The following is a 15741-nucleotide window of genomic DNA, read 5'->3' on the forward strand; positions in this document are numbered from 1 at the left end:
GAAAAGATAATTTGACGTGTTATTTCTGTAAGAAACCTCATTGTTTAAAAAGAAGCAACATTTACTGGAAACTGATTCTAATAATTTTTCTGCTCCCTTGTCCCCCCAAACCACTTCTTTGACTTGAGACTTCTGCTGCACAGGAACATCTGTGACCTGGATGCTCCTGTGTTAGTCATACTGCTGTGCTATGTTCTTGATAGCATAGTGCATAGGCAGCATCCAGCATCGTACGTGTGGCGTGTTACTGATAACCGTGATTGATACTGCATCGTCAGATTTGGGAAACTGATGATGAGTTACCTGACGCAAGTACAGTGGTGGTCTAAGTAACGCTTGATGATGTTGCAGGTACTGCTTCCCCCTTTACTAATGCACCTTCCCCTCTTTCTCTAAGCACTAAGGATCTCTCTAAGAGATCCTTGAGCAGTGCTGCAGATAGGTTGTTTTGTTTTTTAAAGGGTGTTTTAGCCAAAGATCTCGGAAGATCTGTGACCTACTGCCAATTAAAGCTCCCCTATTGTGGGCTGGATAACTTAAGTTATACCCAATTTATTACAAATGACAAAACTGAGACAAAGAAATGAAGACTGTTACCTAAGAAGGCATAACAGTATCTGTCCTATCTCCTTTTCTACATCTTGCGGCAGTGACTTGCATTTGAAAAGCCTTTAACTTATTCTAGATAATATCATATATATTATTATATAAGTAATCCTGCTACTTGGATCTGTTTTCATTGCCTTTCAGATAAGAACTATTGTTCTGTTTGTTTTAAACAAAAATTACTGATTGTGGATTTTGCTGAAACTTTACTTGGGTAAAATGTTTTAACAGCACAGCACTTGACTCCACTTAATTCAGTGTAATCATTGTGTTAGACTATTCAAATTTCCAGGTATTCTGACTAAAAGATCATTAAGATAAGCAGGCTAAAACTTAGTTATCATCAAAATCAACTGTCACAGGAGCTAGGTATAAGGCTGCTTGCGTATTGGATCCTGAGCAACGCTGAGCGCGACACATTCTTCCGCTCTTTTCCAGCAGTACCTGGAAAAATAGAAAGAGAGATGATCCAATGTGTAGGGCGGGGGGAAGGGGGGCAACACACAATCAAACCAACAACTAAAATATTGATGCTACTGAAAAGTAGGGGAAAACAAACAGGCTCTGTTCTGATTACACTTGTTTTCTTCCATATTGGTATATCTTGTGATATTTCAGGAGTTACTCTTTACTGTCACTAGTATAAGCCAAACATCATGACATGGTGGGGAAGAATGTATATCTACTTATGGATGAGCCAAGGGGGAAGGCATTTATTCTAATCTTGGTGACGTGAGGATTGGAACAGAATCACCTCAGTACAGATATTATTTTAACAAAATGAGTATCTATGAATTCAACAGTATTTTTCTTGTGGTCATCACATTTGTATTAGCTGTTTCTGTGTCAGTTGCAGATATCATAGAATCACAGAATGGTTTTGGTTGGAAGGGACCTTAAACATCATTTAGTTCCAACCTCCTGCCATGGGCAGGAACACCTTCCACTACACCAGGTTGCTCAAAGCCCTGTCCAACCTGGCCTTGAACAATTCCAGGGCTGGGGGCAGCTGCAACTTCTCTAGGCAGCCCGTTCCAGTGCCTCACCGTCCTCATAGTGAAGAATTTCTTCCTTGCATCTAATCTAAATCTACCCTCTTTCAGTTTAAAGCTGTTACTCCTTGCCCTATTATTACATGCCCTTGTAAAAAGCTCCCCATCATCTTTCTTGTAGGCCCCTTCAGGTTGCTGTAAGGTGTCCCCGCAGCCTTCTCTTCTCCAGGCTGAACAAGCCAACTCCCTCAGCCTGTCTTCATAGGAGAGGAGCTTCAGCCCTCAGATAATCTTCATGGCCTTTCTCTGGACCTGCTCCAACAGGTCCATGTCCTTCTTATTTGGGGGTCCCAGTGCTGAAGCAGTGTTCCAGGTGGGGTCTCATGAGATCAGAGTGGAGAGGGAGAATCACCTCTCTTGGCCTGCTGGCCATGCTTCTTTTGATGCAGCCCAGGATATGGTTGGCTTTCTGGGCTGCAAGCGCACATTGCCAGGTCATGTTGAGCTTCTCCTCAACCAACACCCCCCAAGTCCTTCTCCTCAGGGCTGCAATCGATACATTTTCTGCTCAGCCTGCACTTGTGCTTAGGATTTCCCCAACCCATGTGCAGGACCTGGCAGTTGGCCTTGTTGAACTTCATGAGGTTTGCACAGGCCCACCTCAAGCCTGTCAAGGTCCCTCTGGATGGCATCCCTTCCCTCCAGTGTGTCGACCGCACCACGCAGCTTGGTGTTGTCAGCAAACTCACTGAGGGTGCGCTCAGTCCTGCTGTCCATATTGCCAGCAGATGTTAAACAGCACTGGTCCCAATACTGACCCCTGAGGAATGCCACTCGTCAATGGTGTCCACTTGGACATTGAGCTGTTGACTGCAGCTGAGTGCGACTGTCCAGTCGATTCCTTATCCACTGAGCGGTCCATGTGTCAAATCCATGTCTCTCCAATTTAGAGACAAGGATGTCGTGCAGGACAGCATCAAATGCTTTGCACAAGTCTGGGTAGATGATGTCAGTTGCTCTTTCCTTATCCACCAAATGAATGACCAGAGATCAATCAGTGTGCAACAGTGACGCGTACAATTAAAGGTACCTGCTGTACAGATCTGCTGATGTCTTAATCCACCATCAACTGCACTGGCAGAGCTCTGCATGTGCATCATGCCATGATTTTGAAAACACGTATTCATTGATTGGACTGCAGGGCTAGGAATTAATTTAACACAAGTGATTTCACAGAACTGATGGAAGTAATGGTGAAGGGAGCAGGTGGCTGTGTTGGAATCACAGGTGCAGAGAACAGTTCTGTATGCAGCTGGATGGTTTCAGCTCTTTCAGGAAATGTTTTCAGTGCTGTAAAAAAGGTGCAATTGTCAGCACTATTACTTATTAGATTTTTTTCCTGTAGGAAACAAGGCCATTTTTATCATCTGCCTATATCTGCTGCATTGCATTACCAGTGAGTATACATCATCCTTCATCTTCTTCATGGTAGGCACTTTATCAGCTTATGACACTCTTCACAAGAGTTGGCAAGTGCTTTCCCATTCCGTTCTCTCTAGAAACTATTTTCACCATTTCTTCCTTTACATATATCACGCGTGTCATGATTATGAAACAGCCATATGCATCCTACTCTAGGAAGAGAGCTGTGTTCTTAGTCTGAACCCCAAATCTTGCTGCATTGATGTTGATTAAGCCTGGTCTGAAGCTTAGAGGATCTGCTGGATTGCCAATTGGTGTATTTGTGCCATCTACCTTTATGCATGGCCTTTTGCATGCTGCTTTTTCTTAGTAGTGCTTATCTTTTTTATTTTCCCTACCTTTGATCGTAAGAGGTGAACTAGAATAAATGTCTGGCTTGTTTCCTCCTGAAGACACTTCTGCCCTGAGGAATAATGGAGGCTATTTCAAATCCTGCATTCACAGACACTGTGTTTCTGCACCAGCTGATGCCCAGTGTGATGTGGACCAAATACACAGAATTTATGTTGTTGGAAGCTGAGAAATCACACATTGAACCACTGTTCATCTCTACTCACGTAGACTGGGCACGGACAAGCAGGCTGTCACCAGCAGATAGAGTCAGGGTTTTACCATCCATGGTAACAGTAGATGTGCCCTCCTGAAGGGAAAGAAGAGATAACCAGCTTTTAATTTTCCACGTCCTGTCACTTGCAGAAAGAAAATGCTGCAGGTAAGTATGGAAATATTTCCCACTGAAAGAGCACTTCAAACCTGCTCTGTTTTGTGAGGCCTAGCTAAATGTTCAGCTGATCTTCCCTGTCTGACACTATTAGCATCAATAAAAACATGCTTCATGGTTCATTGTTCCCCATCTTAAAGCAGCAACCCATTGCCTGACTCCTGGGGGTACGCTGCTAGCAATCTAACTCAGCAGCCTGCAAGTTGGTGCAGCTCTGGAAATTACAGAGGTAACCTCCTGGAGTACTTCAGGCTCCTCTTCTACTTTCCTGATTCCTAGTATCTTTTCAAGTCTTGAAAAGCAGTTCACAAGTCGGCAGGGAGCTGACAGAAATCGCTAATAGGAGTCCATCTACCCTGGAATGGACTCACCATAATCTCGTCAAGCAGAGGAGCCAGGTTCTTGCCAGCAAACAAGGGCTTGGTTGCATAGGCTGTTGTAAGCTGCAGTGTGAACAAACGCCTTTCAAGATTATTATGTGTTTAATTAGTATTTGATAGTCCCTGTAAATTTCAACAAAACAGGAACTGATAGAAATCTCTGCCTCCCAAGCTAGGTGACTTGTGTAAAACTAGCTTTTCTCTGGTTTTTTCCTTGGCCTGCAAGTGTTTCCTGGAAACCAGTTGAATGATGGGCATCTGGATCACCTACCACTGTGCTTAGTATAAACAAGTTCTTGTTTAGATTTTTATTAGCTTAGTCTCCCTAATTCCAGTTTGACTTCAGGATGAGGACAAATGCTTCAAGGCAGAAGTAATAGCTGATGCTTTTTTATCACTCGGAGGCATTCTGATGTATTTGCAGGCTCTATCCTAGGTAGGGGTATATTAATATCCCCAGCAAGGCCTGATGAAGGATGCTGGTATCTCTGTCCTCAACATACAGATAAGACTATTTTTAGGGTGGCAGTAGTTTACAGTTATTTTTCAACCTAGTTTGAAGCTGAAGGGTGGTGCCTGTTGATGATCTTTTCAACGAGAAGGAAGGTAATAATTTTAATTTCTGTTGCTGATGCTAGAAGGCTTTACTACTGTTCAGTCTGCTCTGAACTGAAACATGAACTCATCAGTTAACAAGTGTGAATTGTCACGTACCAGCTGCCAAATCCAGATATCTGAATTCTGTTTACTTTTCTCAGTAGTTCCAGGGCCATAAGCTATAACCTTAAAAGGAAAAAAAAAAAAAACCACACCAGGGAAGAAAAGTAATGGATTCATCCCAGTGACCAAAGTGTACATATTCATCTTCCTAAAGCATTTAAAACATGCTATTTTTACAGAAAAATGTTCATAGAAGATGACGTTATTTTTACAGACATTAAAATTCACATTACGTTTGGTATTCTCATATTGATTCCTACTGATAAAAAGGGAACTGATCACACCTGCCACTCCTTATGCTCCTCTGCATCCTCACTTATCTATTCCTTCTGCCTCCTCCCACTCTCAGCTTTGCATCTATATCCTTCCTGCTTCTGTTCCTGGAACAGGCGCTTCCTCCTCATGAACTCTGGGCCCTGTCAAGAGCCTGCTGAAGTAGAAAAGAGTCTTTCATTAACATGAAAAAAGCTGCAGACTGGACCTTATTTTTCTCATTATCTGCCCTTTCTGTGTTCTTCCTGACAGTTCCCATATTCTCTGTCAGTTTGCTGTCAAATGTATTGGATTCTTCAGAGTGTGACTCCAAGTAACCCAGGGAAAGAATATGTTTTGTAAACTATCGTGCATCCAGCACAGATATCAAATGGTGACAGCTTCATTTACACCCAAACTAGACTGTGTTTGACTAAACTGAGAGGTGCAATGTGTTAGCACAGCCCAGGCTCTCTGGTGCTGTCCATTTTTCCTTGTTTCCACTTCATGTAGGTTGAGGTGGATGGAAAAAAAGTGTATTTACACACCCAGGTTAGACGTGGCTCCAAGAATGCTGTTCAAACATGTAGGGAAGCTGAACACACTTGTCAGTAGCATTTTTATCATGCTGGTGTTTCTGATTTGGGAAATACGGGGAGGGTAGGGGGGTGCAGAGAGCAAGGTGTTTTAATCCCAAAGGAAATGAATGGAAATAAGGTTCAGGTTGATCCTGTGAACAAAAGTATTTGAGCTAGGAAGCCCCTGCCCTAAGGTAGTCAAATCAATGGGTGAAGACAGGCATTTCTGAAGGGCAGGGCAGGCTAAAAGTGAGCTGTTCTGTAGGGGTGCGTAACTTTCTCTGACTTATATTGTTCCCAGGCCTGGATTCGCTCAGTCTGAACAGTAGGCATCGATTATCTGTACCTTTAAAAATATCCCTCTCTTTCAGAGAAATTAGACATCCCTACCTCTGTTTCAAAGTTATCTCCAAACATACTCAAGGATTTCTTCTGTTTTATTTCACCACGATGATCATTTAACCAGCCTTGGAAGGAAAATGGCTCCATAACAGAAGTGGGATTTAGCGGGAAAGGTGTTTCTTTCAGGAGTTCATCTGAAAGCAAGGCAGAGGACTATCAGTGACGCTTGCTTCCCTTGATCTTTGCAAATGTTTTATTGTTATTTACATTTGATGGGTTCAATTTACAGTTATTATCTAGTCGAAAGTCAGTTGTAACAGCAAACAGTGCTATGGTCATTATCAGGACTTCTTACCTGAGGTTGTAAGATGCATGTATTATTTGTGTATCTTTATGGACTTGCTTCTTTGAAGCTGTTGTCAGAACTGTCGTGCATCCATGCTTGTTAAAAATGCATTCAAACACTATGCAATGGACTGCCTAGTTCTTGCTGGCATATTCTTCATTCTCTTTCAGACCAGCTTTTGCACTGTTAAAATCTGAAATATTATGTCTGAGCCTTTGCTGAGTCACCCCTTACATATCCCCATATAATTGGAATTACACCCATAGAGCCAGCTTAGTCTAAATCTTTCACATAGTTAGTACTGGCTTTTATGTTTCTTCTCCCCATGTGTTTTTAAATACACTGACCACGGTGGAGCAAACCAGTTATCACAACCCTAAATTTAATAAAATGCCTTTTTTGTGGTGTTCCTGGAGTTGTAGCTGGATTTAATTTCCAGTAATTCTCCTTCATAACTGATTTGATTTAAAATAGCTGGAGGACTGGATGCAGTTTCAGTGTAGCTGGTGAAATTCAGGATTTGTGCTGTGTTGCTGCTGGTATATGAAATTATCTTTACTTATTTACCAGCTCACAGTGAAGTGCAGAGACAGCACAATCACCTTGGTGATCCTAAGTAGTTTATTCTGAGATGCCACAGGGGAATACCCATAGAGTAATTTCGAGTAATAGTGCCAACTAGATACAGGAAAAACTCACTAGATGGCTGTCTCCCAAATGCGTTGAGGTAATAAACTCTCAGCCAAATCTTAGTCTTGGTACTAGTAATAGAGTAGGTCTTTTTAAAGTATTACTGTATTCATTATGCAATGTTCTTCTGGTTCTTTTCTAAAGCTGTATGTCACTGCTCTGCAGTGTTTTGAATGTATCATTCCAGGGAAGGCCCTTTTGTATGCAGTCTATGAACAACGTGTGAGGAGGGCAGTGCATCCAAGGGGTAGCAGCGTACTGAGTAAGCTACTGCTGTTTAACGGATCATAATAAGCACTGAGTATCTACATCCACCTCCAGGCAATCTGGATGCGATGCTAACCCTTTGATTGTAGAAACAGGTTTTTGCTGTTAAAATTTCTTCTCCATTTTTTAAATTAAATGGAAGAAGTCAACGTGTTTCTGCAAATGATTTGTCTCAGCAATGCCTCTTTCAGGAAATACTGAAAGCAATCTGAAGAAATCTGCAGCAAAAGAAGGAATTTTTTGTTTGAAAGCTTTTTGCCTTCAAGCTTTTTTTTTTTTTTTTTTTTAAAAAAAAGCATCCTACTTTTACATTATTTAGCTCAAATACTTAACACGCTTTTACTGAAAAGCAAAATCCTCCAGAGAAATGGAGAAGCACCAGAAGGAAAAAGAAAATCTTTACATTAGATTTATTCTAATCTGGGCCTGGAAACATTAACAAGATCTAGTCTGAACATTTTATATTTTATTGTTTGATAACACTAAAAAGTAGTGTTAAGGTCACTGGTAACTTATTTTCACACTGTGCTATGTCTTTTTTTTTTTTTTTTCTCCTTAGATTTCACAGGTTCATTAAACTTGCTTTGGAGGTAATTAGGAATATTTATACACTTTGTCCTTAAATTATGGATATGCTCAACTATAGCTGTATTAGAAAGTTGTTTTTCGGCTAGGGCAAGTTACAAAATAAAGGCCTAAAGTATTATGATATATATTCACACACAGCAGAGGAGAAGACAATTTATCAGAAGGTACTCAGTGCAATTATTCTGATGGATTTTTGAATATTTTGTTTCATTAATAGTAGCAATCTTCACCTTCTAAAGTAATATGAAGATGAGAGTTTTCTTCTGTTATCAGAATAAAACAGGCCACTCTTGCATTTAGAAAAGCCTTTTGGAATACAAGAAAGTTACCCGCTGGTAGGGCTTTTTACTAAAATGCATGTCCTACTTGAGATTGTTTTGTTGTGGGTGTTTTGGGGTTTTGTTTGTTTGTTTAACAATAATAACAAACAAACAAAAAGCCCAAAACATGGTATATAGCACCCAGTAGGGTAAGAGACGTACCAAGAAGCCATGGGTATCCTGCTTAGCTCAAGGGGATACATCTTCTCCACAGGTTAAGAATTCCAGCGTCAAGCTAACAATTATTTTCAGACTTCATATGCTGGAGAATGGATAGGAAAAAGCTGACTCTCTAGGGTGGGGACTGTGATGTTTTATGCAAGCAGGACTATGAATGCTTCCATGAGTGGCAAGGAATTTGGGGTACATAAAAGCCAAAGTACTTGTTTGTGTTCTGACCAAGAAGCAACACAAATCTAACAAAGAAAAGTAACTATAAACTTCTAAGTTTGTAGTTTAACTTCCGTCACTTATTCCCTGTAAACATGATTTTGCTAGTTTTTCTCTGTCTGGTGATCTCTGACTCGAGCTGTCCTGATCAACAGGGACAACACGCACAGGACAACGGCAAACAGTGACCTATGCACACTCAGGGCCAATGTAAAGTGTAACACATCCTACGCTTACTCTGGTACACTGTCCTTTCTTGCTTGTGATGTACAGGTGCTTTCCAACAGTTTCATTGACTTCCAAGTAAAGGTGGACCTTTTATTTTTTTTATTTAGACTTTGAGTTCTTCAGGACAAGAGCTGCCTTTTGATATTTGTCTTGTGAGCGGGCCCTGGTCTGTGATGGGGCTTTAGCTTATTACCAATTTTGATGTTAATGACACTTGGCCTTTGAAAACTGAACCTGCATGAAATGAACCTTTAGTGTGATCCAGAATGATGATTTGATTGCCTGCTACCACAGAACAAATAAGAGAGCACTGTGATGCTGAAGTGCATGACATGTGTCTGACGTTATTAATAGCCTACTTGACTGAGTCCTTGTTTAACCCTGATACCCCTTGTATGATGCTGGAAGCTGTAGGTGCCCTAGCAATTGTGAACTTGAGCTAACGAGCTACAATGAGGAGGATCCAATATTTTGCGATCCCACACATAGCAGAGTTGAAGCCCGGTGCTTCCAAAGGAACTGAGTGTTTCTTAGCAGACTTAATGGCTTATATTTACATATTGTTGCATATATTTCTGCTTAGCCTGTACGTTAGCTTTCAACAATACTTCAGGAAGTATGAGTTGGTGTGTTTCCAGAGTTCTTATGCTCTAGTAATACTGTGAGACAAGAAGACAGAGTGTTTAATGATGGTAAAGGTAAGAATATACCAGTAAAATGCAAGAAGACAGCAATTCTAAGCTAGTGAGCCAAAAGTCTTGTGTATGGATCTCCAAGTGATATAATGCTAAGTAGAACATCAAATCTAATAGTTTCTTACATGTTCAGGAGATCCATTTAAATAGCTCAATAGTAAAGTCCATTTTTGTAGATCATTACTATTAAATATTCATATCACAGCAACGCATTCTTTATTGGTTTTATAGCTCTTTTCAGCTTTAAATTAGAACGTGATGATATCATGCTAAACTGAAAAATACATTGTGTTTACCGAATGAGTTTGTAAATATTTAAAAAAGGAAATTACAGGGTTTAGAGGAAGTTGATTTCAGTTAAACAATAGAAACTGGACTGAGACTAGGAAGCTGTGCAAAAATGGAGAGAACAGCTTGCAAAAAACCAGCCAGTGAATGTACAGATAGCTACAGCCTCAATGGAGACCATCTAAGGAAGAGTTTGAACTTGCTGGGAGTACTTACTTCTGATAGCAGTAAAGACAACAGGTAAAAGAGGACTGCCACTGGCCTACCAGCTATATGTGGGTGTATTTGCCTACCACAAACTTGCATGTTACATGGAAGCTCCCCCCTCCCTACGCCAGTGATGTGCCTAAGCTTTCTTGTCAAGAAATCAGTCCATCCCATTATCCCAACACATTTCTTGAGCCTTACTATCCCCAAGCTCTTCCACAGCTCTCTTGCAAACTTTGTTTCTCTGAGATTTGTTGCAAAGGAAAAGAGCAATAAAGCACATGAAATAGAGTACATTGAAATAGCGTCAACTATCAAACTGATTGCCTTTATGAAACTTGTTGCCTTTATGAAAACTCTATTTTTCAGTAACATGCCATCCTTCACTTCCAGGCAGCACATTCTAGATCTTCAAATCTTTAAATCACCTTATATGTTCTTATTAATTATGAAAGCCCCTCCATCCTAAGTCACTGTGCTGTTTCAGAAACAGCTTGTCCCTGCATGCTGTGGTCTCATCTCCACACAAGGACACAAGAAAGTCCCTTACAAATGGTGTCTCCATCTGTAAAAGCAGAAGACGTCCTTATCCAATGTGTGGAACAGTAGAATTCTCTTGGGTTTTTTATTCTTTAACTGAGTGTAAAATGGTCCAGACTGGGGATAAAGAGCTCACAAGTTATTTTAGAATTATTTATTCATTTATTTCTGTCTACTTTCTAATCATCCCTTCCATCTCTTAAAGAATACTATACCATAATGAATACTTCTGATGTGACAGTTTTGCAGCATTTCACGTTTAATTGCCAATGCCAGCAATAATATATACCCTGGGATGTTTTCCCCATATGTGCCTACTGAATTCCTATGAAAAGTCTGCTTTATTCTCAATGTTAACAGAAATGTCAATGAGACTAGTAGGACTTTAATACCTCTGCAAATAAAACCTGTGGACTGAGGGACGTAATTTCAGGCATCTGGGTTTGAAAAAACAAGTAGCTAGCTCATTCCATATAAAAACTGATGGTGACTGATTACTTTGGGAATAGTTGGTTTATTTCACTGTTGTAGAGTATAGATGCAGAAACATTTAGCTGAAAATACAGCACTCACTTGGTGTAATCATACGTTTCCCTGTGTAACTGTATTTGTTTTTGTAGCATGCCCTGAGAATTGGCATGACTGCTAATTTATGACTTGTCCCTGTAATTATTTCTAGGCACATTTTTCTTCATGTTATTAAATCCATGCTGGAAACTAAACAACATTTTTTTTATTCCTAATTGAAACAAAGAAGTTTGAGGAAAGCTTTGAAAAATATTTTTATAATAAAGAAATATAGCCTCCTCAAAAGGAGATATCACCAGCCAGAAGGAAGGGAATAAATTAGAACTGAATTGCAAGATTTAGGCCATAATTCTATTTAAAGGCTCTTCATGATATAGCTGCGTCATTGTAATTAAGAATGATGAATTGTATTGAGACAATACTGACCACTGTTCCAATCCTAAAATCAGGAATCTTAATTTTTGTTTCGGAGTCTGCCTTTTATATAACTGTGGGCGTTTGATTAATCGTCTTTGTGCATAATTTCTGCTTCCATAGAAGAGGAATAGGATATTTCATGGTAACAAGTGTTGAGGCTTCACTACATTTGTGAGACAAGGATTTGTACTGCATGTGTGAGCTATTACTACTTAGAACAGCTTTAGAAACTCTGATGAAAATGTCAGACTGACTTTGTTAGTGAGTTTTCTGTTTCAGATGTTGCTGTCTGGGGAGCATTTAAGAGCATAAGGAAGAAAGAAGCTACCTTATTAGAGAAGACATACTTGCTGTTAAACTGCTCTGAGCTTTAGAGCTCTTAAAAATATTAGATTTTTTTTTCACTAAAGTCTGAACAGAAAGGAAAACAACTTTATAGGACATTTCTTCCAATTTTCCTGATAGTTTTATTATATATATTATGTACTAAAGGTCAGTAGTGGCTTGGTTCCCTTGGTGAAGCATTAGGAGGGCTCCTGGAGATTACAGTTTATGTTCTGCCTCTCTTTGAGGAGGCTCAGCTGAGAACATTCATACTAAGCATACTTCTTCCTGGAGGCTTTTTTTTGGGGGGGTTTGTTTGGTGACTGTTGTCATTAGCAGTACTGGGCTCTGGGAGCTTAATGAACTTCTCAGCGTGTTCCTGGCTCTAGAGAATGTGCAGTCTGCAGTCCTGGGTTTTGGATGATAGGTTGTAGTTTCGGATTAAAAAGTTTAGAAGTTTTCACATGGCAAATTATAGCAGCCATACTCCAGCCATTGTAATTCTGCTTTATTATGTACTAAAGGTCAGTAGTGGCTTGGTTCCCTTGGTGAAGCATTAGGAGGGCTCCTGGAGATTACAGTTTATGTTCTGCCTCTCTTTGAGGAGGCTCAGCTGAGAACATTCATACTAAGCATACTTCTTCCTGGAGGCTTTTTTTGGGGGGGTTTGTTTGGTGACTGTTGTCATTAGCAGTACTGGGCTCTGGGAGCTTAATGAACTTCTCAGCGTGTTCCTGGCTCTAGAGAATGTGCAGTCTGCAGTCCTGGGTTTTGGATGATAGGTTGTAGTTTCGGATTAAAAAGTTTAGAAGTTTTCACATGGCAAATTATAGCAGCCATACTCCAGCCATTGTAATTCTGCTTTATTTGTGTATTAAATGTTGCTGACTTAGGCTGGTTTGTCCGAGCTCTTCATCTCCAGTACTGGCGACCCATTGGCTATACTCACTGGGGACCGCTGTGGGGTGGAAAGTTGCTTAATGTGAAGGGAGAGGAAATGGATTAAGCCAGTGAGAGGTTGTGTGGTTATACAGGATTGGAGGTGTGTATTAGATGATTCTATTCCCTTCTTCCGCCTACGTACCCTTTGCAGTTCAGGGGGGTTTCAGGAGAGACATGAACGTGACTTGGAAGTTATTTAAAGGATTTAGGTATGATGGGATAAAGATGAACAGTGTATTTATGTGGGCATCTTTGCCAGAATAGAGACAATGAGGATGATATGAAAAAGGAGTATGCTCAAGTTGTTGATAAAAGTTATAGAGACAGTGTCTCAGAGAATTGTACAATTATGATGGGTCTAGACAGTTTAAAATGATTGGTTCTCTGCATCGGTTTGACTACTGTTCTGTCCTGGAGACCTCTTGGGGGCTGTTTGCAAAATAAATTCCCTAGAGGAACACTCCTTAATATCTAAATGCTCATATGCTGTTTCTTTTAATACAAGTACTTAAAGCAGAAAGAAGTAACATAGAAGAGAGCAGCAATCTATCCAGATATGTTGGAAATCCTTAAAAGAGGAGAGAAAAGAGAATCAAATATTCAGTTCCTAAGCTCTAGTGTAAATGAAGACAAGAGTTTCTTCCTCTCCTTTTCTTTTTCTGAGGTAGTTTTAATTGGATTGATATTGGCCACTAGCCAGTTATCTTTAGTCTTTAGCTTTTTCTTATTTTCAGTTATTAACACTCTTCTTTTTTGATCTGATTGTTTTTACACACCAGTGAAACAAGACTGACCAGCAAATGCTGTCTACAGAGGTTGTGCCGGGTTAGCTACAGAGGGTGACAGTACAGACGCTGTTTTTTAGAGAGCTGAGCTCACCCTTATAACTTGTTTAACAGCACTCCTGAAACCAGCAAACATTGGTTTATAGACCATGCCCTAGGCTGTATGGTATTTCTGCTCCAACTGACTGAAGAAAGCTCCCAATTCTTCATACTCATTCAGATTCTTAGGTTTTGTCTGCTCTGAATCACAAGCATAGAACTGTGCTGTATTCTAACAATACTAACCAGGTTTTAAGTCCAGACTGTAAATTATCCTAGATACACCTAGGATCAATGAAAGTTTTGCTAGTGAAGTCAGTACAGGGCTGATTTTTGTATTATATATCTGTATGTCTACCAACAGTAAAGCTTTTATGGGAATTAAAATTTCATTGATAATTAGAAGTAGACCAATTAATTTGAATAAACAAAAACCTGACATTCTACCTACACCATTAATGTTCTTAAAGATAATATTTAAACAAGCCTAACTTAGGAAAAGTATTTTCTTGCACTTTTTCCCATCAAATTTCACAGAAAAGAAACCTAGATTGTTTCAGTGACCACAGCAGGATAAACTTTTGAACTTCTATATACTTTTGCAAACAATATTCATCCATCAATGTTTATTAGAACTGGGGTTTGTCTGTCTGAACTGTCTCTTGTCCTCCTGACTATAACATTGGGATAAAGTAGAAACCTTGAGAGAACCTTGCTTCCAGTCTGATTCAACTGAAAGTAGCAAGAGTTGTTTTGATAACTGTGATTCCTCATGCCAAAAATCGTGCAAAGTAAACCAAACCAATCTATCTTGAGTGTTCCACATTTAGACTGTATCTTAAAATATATTCACCCTTATTGATATAAGGAAGAGAGCGTTTTCTGAGGCTTTATTCCTACACATGGTAACGAAAGATGATAGTAACTCAGTACGAAACAGTTCAGGGAAGGTGCCTCACGTAAGGATTGCGTGCAATGTATGTTTCTGATTGTATTTCATTTGTTGGTACTTGAGTCCCTCATCTAAAAATGTATCTTTTTACTGTTGTCTCTTAATATATTTTGAGTATCCTGCTTTCAGAAGGGCTTGTCCTACTGTTGACTGAGCCAGAAACCATAATAAATCAAGAAAAAGTCTGGACCTGGGTATTTTTTTTTTGGTGTGGTTTGGTTTTTTTTTTTTTTAAAAGCAATTGGAGCTTGATTGATTCCATTTATAGCTTTTCTCTACGAGTGAGCTGCAATCAAGGGTTTCTTTCAAGATGTTTTTCTTCCATTTTATTCCATTTCTCTCTAAAAAGGTGAGGCACTAGTTCAGGCATATGTAGAGATCAACCTGAGAGTGCTTCAGCTGGCACTATTAAACTGCAGGGATTCTGGATTTTCAGAAGAGAAACTGAAAGAAGAGGCTGAAACCCTGCCCTCTGCATAGGCCAGCTCAGATCTTGTCAACATACGTCTTGAGTAAAAAACATGATGTAAAACTGGTGGTAGCTTGTTATGTTACAAGTGTCATGCTGGCTGTTGAATTTTACTTCTTAAGGAGAAAAAAAACAACCCGCTGCTGAAAGCATAAATCCCAAGTGTTATTTCTCTATCAGTTGGGTATGCCTCTGGAAGGAACAAATTACCAGCTTACTCAAACTTTGTTTGACTTTTTTTTTTGAACACAAGTATCACTGACAGTTACAGGACCTACTAGCTAAAACTTCTGTAACTAAAAATCTGGGGTATTTTCCTCATGTACAAGACATCACTGAGACTTAGAGCTTCTTATTGTCCTTGAAAATTGAAAAGTGGAAAAATTGAGCTGTTCCCCAGGCTGAAAGCCTGCCATGTAACTTTGTTGACTGCTTTTTGCTTATAGCAAGAATTAATCCAAGAGCATTTCAAATATTTGTTGTCTTGATTTAGTGGCTAATCCAAGGCAATAATCCATTCAGGGGAAAAAGATGTATTGAGCTCTGAGCAAAATAACTACATTTACTTTTTTTTTTGTCTTGAAAAAAACTTTTTTCAGCTTTAATGGAAGTCTCGCATGCCTTTTGGCCTTCTTACAGCTTTTGAATAAATT

At 39.7% G+C, this 15741-nt stretch overlaps 1 protein-coding gene across 1 annotated transcript in view; it reads right to left on the reverse strand.

The window, feature by feature from the left end:
• Positions 1–821: 821 nt before the first annotated feature.
• HAAO (3-hydroxyanthranilate 3,4-dioxygenase) overlaps positions 822–15741 on the reverse strand; it is a 36204-nt gene continuing 21284 nt past the window's right edge. Inside the window, exons 7-10 of the mRNA XM_009641593.2 lie at positions 6122–6267; positions 4896–4964; positions 3638–3720; positions 822–1050 (exon numbers count right to left, since the gene is read on the reverse strand). Coding sequence (XP_009639888.1) covers positions 972–1050; positions 3638–3720; positions 4896–4964; positions 6122–6267 — 377 coding nt within the window. The 3' untranslated portion in view covers positions 822–971. The remainder of the gene's footprint in view (positions 1051–3637; positions 3721–4895; positions 4965–6121; positions 6268–15741) is intronic.

Source organism: Egretta garzetta, unplaced genomic scaffold (assembly GCF_000687185.1).
Source record: "Egretta garzetta isolate BGI_Z169 unplaced genomic scaffold, ASM68718v1 scaffold166, whole genome shotgun sequence".
NCBI lineage: Eukaryota > Metazoa > Chordata > Aves > Pelecaniformes > Ardeidae > Egretta > Egretta garzetta.